Genomic DNA, 9152 nt, shown 5'->3' on the forward strand with positions numbered 1-9152 from the left:
ACAAATCACCTCCGGTTCAGCTAGATCATTGGAGGCATGGCCTCTCTGCGTCCTGATAGAACTGCTTAATGGCCATGATCCCAGAGACTCAGAAACAAATCTCGAAACCCAGTGGCTTTTGGCTGAAATGCGTCTGGTCCCTGCTGTGCTGGGCCCACAGTTTCATGCCTTGGCCTGTTCCCACTGGTGGCCTGGTGGCCGCCATCCTCCAGAGACCACTGGACAGTCAGGCTTGGGACCTCAGTGACAAAACTTGTTGGGCCTCACAGGATGGGGGTGGAGCCAGTCCTGTCCTCCCCGTCCGTCCCCAAGAGACCCCAAGTCATTGTCCACAAATGGCCTTTCTGGCTCCTAATCAAGCTGCTTAACGACCATGATCCCAGAGACTCAGGAGCAAATCTCGGAACCCAGCAGGTTTTGGCAGAAATCCCTCCAGATTTAAGTGTTCAAATTTCGGAATTTCAAAATTGTGCGGCCAGTACTGCAGCCATGAAACATCATGTGTTATTCATAACCAGAAATAGGAAACAAATTGTCTCCTGTTGCCTTTTCAGCAGATCTGAGTGTTGAGGCAAAATCTCAAAGAATAATGGTGGGTCTGGTGTCAAAATATTGAATGTGATCAAAGTAGAGAGAGAGTAATGTGGAAATCATCTGCCCCACTGGTAGGGGGTGGGTGTGGGATGGGGATATACTGGGGTTGTTGGGGGTGGAGAATGGGCACTGGTGAAGGTACGGGTGTTTCATTGTATGACCGAGACTTAGACCTAAAAGCTTTGTAACTGCTCTCACGGTGATTCAATAAATAAAATCATAAAAAGTGAAAAAAAAAGTAAGGTGGAGTTCATGCACAATTCAATCAGCTAATCATTGGCTGGATAAATAGTAGAACTCCTACATAAAAAAAAAGAAAGAGAGAGAGAGAGAGAGAGAAATCCAGAAAAACACAGCAAATCTGTACCCCAAGCACACTTCTTCCCAAACGACCCATTTTTCCCCACCCGAGATAAAGCTGACATGCTATGGGTCACATCCTCCTGCCACTGACCCCCAAAACCCGACCTTCTCCCACCATGGGAACTGATGGCACAAACTCCATCTTTGTGTCACGCTGTACATGAGACATTTGTCACTAGCACCTGATGACTCATTTCAGAACCTCAACAGAAGCCACAAAGATGGGGAGCACTACTCGGGGAGCACCATGCAGGGGCTTCTCAGACCTTCCCTCTACCTCTGTCCCCCGCCTGTTCTGGGGAAGATGCATAGACAAATGGCCGGGGGTTGAGAACAGAGGAACCAAGCTGGGAGGAAGCGGGTGCTTGTGTTTTGTTTTCTCTGGTGGCCTCTAACTACGGTTCCTCTTAAGAGACAAAGAAGGCCACAAATAAGCAAACACTTTGACCTCGGTTAGCATCCAACTCGGATTGAACGCCAAGATCTGCTCTAAATGAACTTTGAAAGGGCAAGCTAAATATCTTTCAGGGAAGCAAATAACCTTGGGGGTTATCTGCTCTGGTACTAAAAATGGGGGGAAAAAGTCTGTTTTGTATTTCTTGAAAATGTCAGCTTGACTCAAAGGCAGTTCTACTTCATCCCGCGGTACAAATGCTTCCTCCCAGCTAGAGCTTTGGCTCACGTCTGTCGAGCGTCTTCTGGACAGGGAAACACCAGCCCTGGGAGCTGTGGCGTGATGGGACACTTGCACACAGGAAGCACCTCAATTTGGGTCATTTTCCCCGTTTAGGACACTGAGGACCCCTTGTTCCCCTCGGGCAGCACCGCACACCGTTCTATGAGGAAGTTACATAAAAATCAGTTTCTGTGTGTGTGTGCGGGAGGGGGTGGGGTCGGACACGAGTAGCAGACTCCGTCCTGTGACTGCTGGAAGATCCCTCATATTCACACGAGGAAGCCTCAGAGATGGACCTTGGTGAGGGCGCCGGGGCCCTTGGCAATCTCCACCCGGGCGGGGCGAGCCCCCCAGCGCCTTGAGCCCAATCTGACTGCTCACATGACGCACGCCAGGGTGCCCAAGTTCTGGGGTCCCTTGAGCAGACTACCTGGAGTGAGGGCCCCTGCGAGCAGCTCAGGTGAGCAGAGCCGTGGCTTCCCCCGCCGGGATGCGGGCACGGGGGCCATCGTGGCTCAGGGCGGGAGAGAAGACGAGAATGCAGCATCCACGGGGGGATGTGGGGCCCTTGGTTCCGACCTGTCTTGGGTCTGTCTGTTGGGATGGCCCCACCCCACCCACGCAAGACCAGGAGCGACCGTGGGTGTGATCGAGACAGCCCCTACCCTCAGCTGGGGTGACCAAGCCGCTTCCTCAACGCTTCTGCACTGCTGACTGGGAAAAGAAGGAGCAGAGAGGCCTCTCCAAGACCTGCAATGACTCGCATGGAAGGTGAACCCCGAGTCCTGTCACCACACAGGGCCGGGCAGGCCCCTGTCCTGTCACCACACAGGGGCAGGCAGGCCCATGTCCTGTCACCACACAGGGGCAGGCAGGCCCTTGTCTTGTCACCACACAAGGCCATGCAAGCACCTCCCTGCTCAATGACTGGGGTGGGGAGAGACCATCGGGGGAGCCCAGGAAAGTTCTGGATTCCACAGGCCGAAGCCCAGAGACATGGGCAAATCCACAGGGAGCTAGGTGACAGCAGCCCAGAACCTAAGCGAGGCCCGGGTTCTTTCTCTTAAGGTGCTGCTGAGACCAACATGCTGAGGGGAAAAGGTGCCCGGCAATCTGGTGATGCACCTGCGTTCTAGAAAGGTCCTGTCTTGAGACCAGCAGCAACAGTACCACAAATCAACTCACATGCCCACGAAAGCAGGGAAACGCGGTCGCATCTCAAACATACCTGCACAAGCTTCCAATGGTAGAGGGTGCAGAGGGCGCAGACAGGCACCGGGATCATTGGGGCAATGCACAGGTTCCGGCTGACTCCCTGGCTTGGCACTGGGGGTGACACCTGGCAGGGATTGGGAGCCCGTATAGGGTGCTTGGGAATGAACCCGGGTCTGCCAGGGGCAAGGCAAGTGCCCTACCCACCTTACTATCTCTCTGGCCCTGGTACGCTGTTTTTAGAAGACATTATCAAGCCGATGTGTTTCCCCCTTGCATCTTCCACTTCATTCCAGTATTTATTTTCCCTTTCCCTCCCTTTCTCGCTGAGGCTGAGGGTCGCACACTCTAGATGGTGATTACCCACTTGGGGGGTGGGGGGTCTCACTCGGCCTGCCAGAACTCCAGCCATGCCCAATTTTCCCTATTTCCAGCGGCTGGGAGGAAGAAGGGAGGGACAGGGAGTGCAGACGATGACTGGCAAAGGACCTGACACAAGGAGAGGGCCTGGCACCACCTTTCCCCGGGCGCGCACAGCCCGCCTGCCGCCTGGCCCCAGGCCCCAGTCAGCTCAAAGGCGGCCAAGATGACCTTGGCCTTCTTGCTGAGCACGGCGCCCACGGCGTTGAAGTTGCAGTCTCGGATCTCGGCGTAGAGCTCCTCGGCTGAGTCCAGCGGCAGCTTCTTGGCCCCTGTGGGCAGGTCCTGTCCATCACCCTGCCTCTTCGGGACGAATTTCTCGGGTGGCAGCTTTACATGACCTGCACGGGAGGGGACACCCCAAGTGAGACTCCAGAGATTTCCTGTCAGGGGAGAGCACTGGGCTTTGAGTCACTAGATGCACACCTGCGTAGGACACTCACGCTTTTCACGCACGGCTTCCCTGGCCTGGTCTGTGGGACGCCTCCTGCCACTGCCAGCCCGAACCGACCTCAGGATGGGGCCACCCAAGGAAACATGCCCCAGGGCGGCCCACTGTCTGTCCTGCTGGCGCGTGCAAGTGCATGCCGTCTATACCGCCATTTCAACAAGCCAAGAGGAGCCCAGGATGGGGCAGGAGTGATAGCACAGCAGGGAGGGTGTTTGCCTTGCACAGGGCAGACCCAGGTTCGATTCCCAGCATCCCATATGCCCTCCTGAGCACCGCCAGGAGTAACTCCTGAGTGCAGCGCCAGGAGTAACCCCTGTGCATTGCCAAGTGTGATCCCTGTCACTGTCCTCCCATTGTTCATCGATTTTGCTCAAGCGGGCCCAGTAACGTCTCCATTTTGAGACTTGTTACTTTGTTTGCCATATAGAACACGTCATGGGTAGCTTGCCAGGCTTTGCCATGCAGGGAAGATACTCTCCGAAAAAGAAAAAGAAAAAGAAAAAGAAAAAAAAAAAAAACAAGATCCCAGGAATCATCTCAGCATGGAAGTGTGCTTGAGGGCGGGAGACAGCTCCGATGGCTTCTTTCCTTTCTGTTTCCTTTCTCTGCTTTTTGGGCCAAACCTGTCAGTGCTCAAGGCTTATTCCTGGATCTGTGCTCTGGGCTAATTCTTGGCAGTGACTGGGGGAACCATATGCGGTCCTGGGGACCAAACTCACCCTAACTGCTGCACTGCCTCTAGCTCCAAGTTGGTTCCTTTCAAAAAAATATCTCCTCCCCTTTCAACACAAATCCCGACGTGTCTACACACAATCAGCTCCACTGCTGTGGGTCCAGAGAGACGGGTCATCGGGGGCAGCGCACGCTCAAGTCCAGCTGTCTGTTCCTCTGAGCACTGCCCCGTGTGAGACCTGAGCACTGTGGGGTGGGTGCTGAGAATCATAAAGCAACAAGAAGAAATCCTGCATCTGAAAATGTGGGAGAGAAAGTGACCGACGGAAGAAAAATACTTCTCGGATGCTTTCCAAATCCTAAGCCCCTCAGAACAGCCCGGGCACCAGCGTCTGGAGACAGCACACCATGGTAGCCGCGGGACCCGGGGCCTGAGCACATGCTGAGATACACGAGGTCGGCAAGACCTCGCATTCCAGCTCAAAGCAGAGGGGCAGCTGCTGGCCCAGGCAGCCTGCACGCAGCTCCTGCACGGGCCTGCCATCGCCCTCGGTCCAGCCACAGGCGCAGAGCTGGGGGGTTATGGAGAAGCCCAATTTCCCCTTGTTTTTCAGATTTCTCTTAATGGTTTCTTTTGGGGGGGGGGGTCACACCCAACAATGTACAGGAGTTACTCCTGGCTCTGCACTCAGGAATTACTTCTGGCGGTGCTCAGGGCACCATATGTGATGCTGGGAATCGAACCCGGGCTGAGCCGTGTGCAAGGCAAGCGCCCTACCCGCTGTACTATCACTTCAGCTCTCTCCCTTAATTAAATGTTTGATCAGAAGTAAGTGTGTGATGTGAAGAGACTGTGAGATCCCGGAACTCCTTCCCCCCGGAGGCACCCCACGAGCCCCATCTCTCACACCTCTGCACCTCCAACCCCAGCACCTCTGCCAGATCCATCGAGGGACTTGCAGAATCACCAGGAGGTGGGGACCCCTCGCACGGGGTGCTCCCGTGCCAGTGAGAGCTCGGAGCAGGAGTCTGGGGAGGGGCTGTGTGTGTGGCATCACCCCCAGCCGCTGCCAGGCACAGCCCCGGTGGCCCCAGGGCCACAGACTGGCCCCACAGAGCAGAAAATCACCAAGATCAGCCCCACGGCCCCTGGGGCACTGCTTACGTCTGTCCCCACAAAAGGAAGCAACTTAAGAAGTTATCCTTTGGAACAACTGGTAAAAAATAAACCGAAACACCCCCATAATCATTAAAGAGCAGGAAAACGCTTTGTTGTGTGGAAATGCCTCCATGTGTGGTCCTGTTCTGCTTCCGTGGCCGCTGTCACTGAGCCACGCATTCACCACTGCAGTGACATACACACACACACACACACACACACACACGAACACACACACACACACACACACACACGCCATCGCAATCCACTCTGCGATAACCAGCTTGGCACACTGGATAGACAGCACTGTCTGGACTCGGCCAGCACTCAGCAGCTGCAAGGCTCTGTGTCCCCAGAGAGACCCCATGCAGTTAGCTGCATCCCCGTCCTTCCAGACCGGGGCTCTATCCCCAGGGCTGTTTCCCCAGCCCCCGGCCAGGGCCACTCCTGAAGGCGCTGGAGTTACCCCTCTTGCGGCCTAGGGCTCCCTGTTCTGAAGAAAAGACACGAATCAGACTGTGGGAAACTTCTCAGACTGTATCCCAGCAGGAGATACTCCCGGCTCAGTGCTCACTGGACGAGGCAGGAGCGCGGATGGCAACGAGCGCTGGCTGTGTGCCTGGCACTAGCCCCGTGAGCTTTCCTAGCCCCCACTCAGATCTGAAATGCTACAGAATCTAACACCCGGGGCCAAAGTCCCCTGACCTCAGACCCAGGCACCCCTCAGAAACGCTCTATTCTTTACGCCTCCCTGGGCGGCCCGAGCAGCGGGGCTTCACACCGCATGGCCCTCTGTACAAGGCCCTTTGCCTCGGTTTCCCCTATGGTGTCCTGGCTCGAGCTTGCTTTAACCTTGGGCTGAAAGTCAGCGCCTGACATTTTCAAGTATTCTGACTTATACACAAATGCCACACCTTTAAAAACAGACACTTTTGAGATTGATTTTACTCAGCTAACCTATTAGTAAATGATGTCGCTTCACTTACTGTTCTGGAAGCCATAAATTTCATCGACGAGTCCTTCGTATGTCAGCTGAGTCGCAAGGGGCGTTAATGAATCCACATTTCAATCAAGCAACAAGAGGTTATCAAAAACAGGAAATATTGAATTCTGACTTTCTGTAAACTCTCTCTTCATCCTCATCATCATATTGGCCACTTGCTGGGAACAAAGTACAGAGTCAGGGAGAGCCTTTTTAGCAATGGGCGGATTTTAAAATGAAGCTAAAAAGACCCCGGCAATCCAAAATTTAAAAATAAGGCGGAAAAAAATGGAACAATAAAATAAAACAAGATAGGCCCGAGACAGTATGGTGGGTAGGATGCTTGCCTTGCAGGTGGCTGACACAGGTTCAATTCCTGGCACCACGTACGATCCCTCAAACCCTGCCAGGAGTGAGCCCCGAGCACTGCAGGGTATGGAGAGGGCGGGAGGAGGGAGAGGGCGAGAGAGGGAGGGAGACTAGGGATGGAAAAGAAAAGATAAAGAACAGAAAAGAGAAAAGGAAAGAGGGCTGGGAGGCAGCAGAGGGGTCAGGGATCAAGCCTTGAACGCAGACAGCCTTGGTTTGGTGGCCCCAGCACAGAGCCAAGAGCACTGTGAGGTGGAGCCCCAAACCCCACCCGCAGGAGAGAGGCCTCCCTCCCTGCCCCGACTCACCCTGGCGCACTTGCCACTGCAGAAGATCTACAGGATGGTCCCGCACAGGCCTGCAGCGTCATCAGGCCCTTGGCCGCGTGGAACAGGCTCGTCTGGTCGCTGTCCTAGTAGCACTCCTGTGGGAGAGGGCCAGGCGCGTGGGCACAGGCTCTGTGAGTCAGCACCGAGGCCCCAAGGCAGCACCTCTACTGGGGGAGAGCATTGCTGGGCGGGCGAGGAAAGGCTGGCCTCCGCCTGCCCGCGTGAGCACACAGCAGAACACTCTGGGCTTGTAGAAGGGCAGGCAGCCTCTCCCACATACAGTAGCGAGTGTCACAGGGGACAGCAGGAGGGCAGCCACTGTCTCGGAGAAGGGCCACAAGGTCCATTTAACACAGACAAAAAGAAACATCTTTGGCCCAGAAAGAGCAAAGAGCACGCACGCGCCCCCCAGGCGGATGGTTCAGCAGTGCTGACAGAGCACACACGGTCCCCAGCGGGGCCTCAAGATCGCTCCTGTGCCTCAATCCCTTCATCCAGCAAGTGGGGAGAGCAGAGGAGAAAAATCACGCAACACGCTTCACCTGCACTCCACCTGATGGGGCGGCACTGCTGGTGCCCATCGCAGGACTCTCTTTATATTTTTTTTCTTTTTGGGACACACCTGGCAATGCACTGGGGTTACTCCTGGCTCATGCACTCAGGAACTACTCCTAGTGGTGCTCGGGGGACCATATGGAATGCTGGGAATCGAACCAGCGTCGGCCGCATGCAAGGCAAACGCCCTACCTGCTGTGCTACTGCTCCAGCCCCTCATTGTGGAATCTTCGACCCTGTCTAAGGCAGCGGCCAACAGGCGTGCACCCCAGAGGCATGAGGACGAGGGGTGCAGACTGAGGGCAGGGTAGAGAGGGAGACCTCCCAGAGAGCCTGGCCCAGATTGAGCATAACATCCCCAAAGATCCCGTAGGATGTCTCTGCCAAGTCTGGGGTGCTGCCTCACACTTCAGTCCAAAATATCCTGGTCGGGATGTCCAAAGAGTCCTCAGAAAAGGACCAGAAACTCCGCATTGGAGCAGAGCAGAGAGGAAGATTCAGTGGAAGGAAAGCATTAGGGGGGCCTCTTTCAAACTGCTCAGGGGCACAGGTGACTGTTCAGAGCGGGAACTGTGTCTGCCTGCGGACAGCTAAGCCGGCTCCTGCCTGGCCCTGCCCAGCCCCGAGCACCCAAACAAAACATTCATTTTGAAAAACGGCGTATTACTACAGAGACACCTCTAACAACTCCCACCCGGCGAGGCTCAGGGGATACCCCTGGCTCTGCACTCAGGAATTATTCTGGTGGTGCTTCGGGGACCATATGGGATGCCGGGGATTGAACCTGGGTCAGCTGCGTGCAAGGCAAATGCCCTCCGAATGTATATAGCTCCAGCCCTTGCAATTCCTCTTTAACAGCCACTAGGGTCATAACTGGTGGTGTGTGGGTCCCTCCTGTCCTGAACTCGGGGCTCCCCAGGTGATGCGGCCTCGGGGGCCGTCGTGGCTCAGGGTGGGAGAGAATGCATGAATGCAGCATCCATGGGCGGATGTGGGGCCCTTGGCTCCGACCTGTTTAGGGTCTGTCTGTTGGGATGGCCTTGCCCCGCCCACGCAGGGCCAGGAGCAACCCTGGGTGTGACCGAGACAGCTCCTATCCTCAGCTTGGGTGACCAAGCCGCTTCCTCAACACTTTCGCACTGCCGACTGGGAAAGGGAGCAGAGAGGCCGCTCCCAGACGTGCAATGGCTTGGATGGAAGGCGAACCCCTAGTCCTGTCACCACACAGGGCCGGGCAGGCCCCTGTCCTGTCACCACACAGGGGCAGGCAGGCCCGTATCCTATTACTACACAGCGGCATGCAGGCCTGTGTCCTGTCACCAAACAAGGCCATGCAAGCCCCTCCCTGCTTCATGACTGGGGTGGGGAGA

General features: G+C 55.6%; 1 protein-coding gene across 1 annotated transcript in view; it reads right to left on the reverse strand.

Moving 5' to 3' along the window:
• Window positions 1–3606, reverse strand: part of LOC130038923 (CAP-Gly domain-containing linker protein 1-like) — a gene marked incomplete at its 5' end in the record, with an annotated part of 68248 nt that extends 64642 nt beyond the window's left edge. Inside the window, one exon of the mRNA XM_056130713.1 lies at window positions 3392–3606. Within this exon, the coding sequence (XP_055986688.1) occupies window positions 3392–3606 (215 nt within the window). The remainder of the gene's footprint in view (window positions 1–3391) is intronic.
• Between the last annotated feature and the right edge of the window lie 5546 nt (window positions 3607–9152).

Source organism: Sorex fumeus, unplaced genomic scaffold (genome assembly GCF_029834395.1).
Source record: "Sorex fumeus unplaced genomic scaffold, SorFum_2.1 ptg000081l, whole genome shotgun sequence".
Lineage (NCBI taxonomy): Eukaryota > Metazoa > Chordata > Mammalia > Eulipotyphla > Soricidae > Sorex > Sorex fumeus.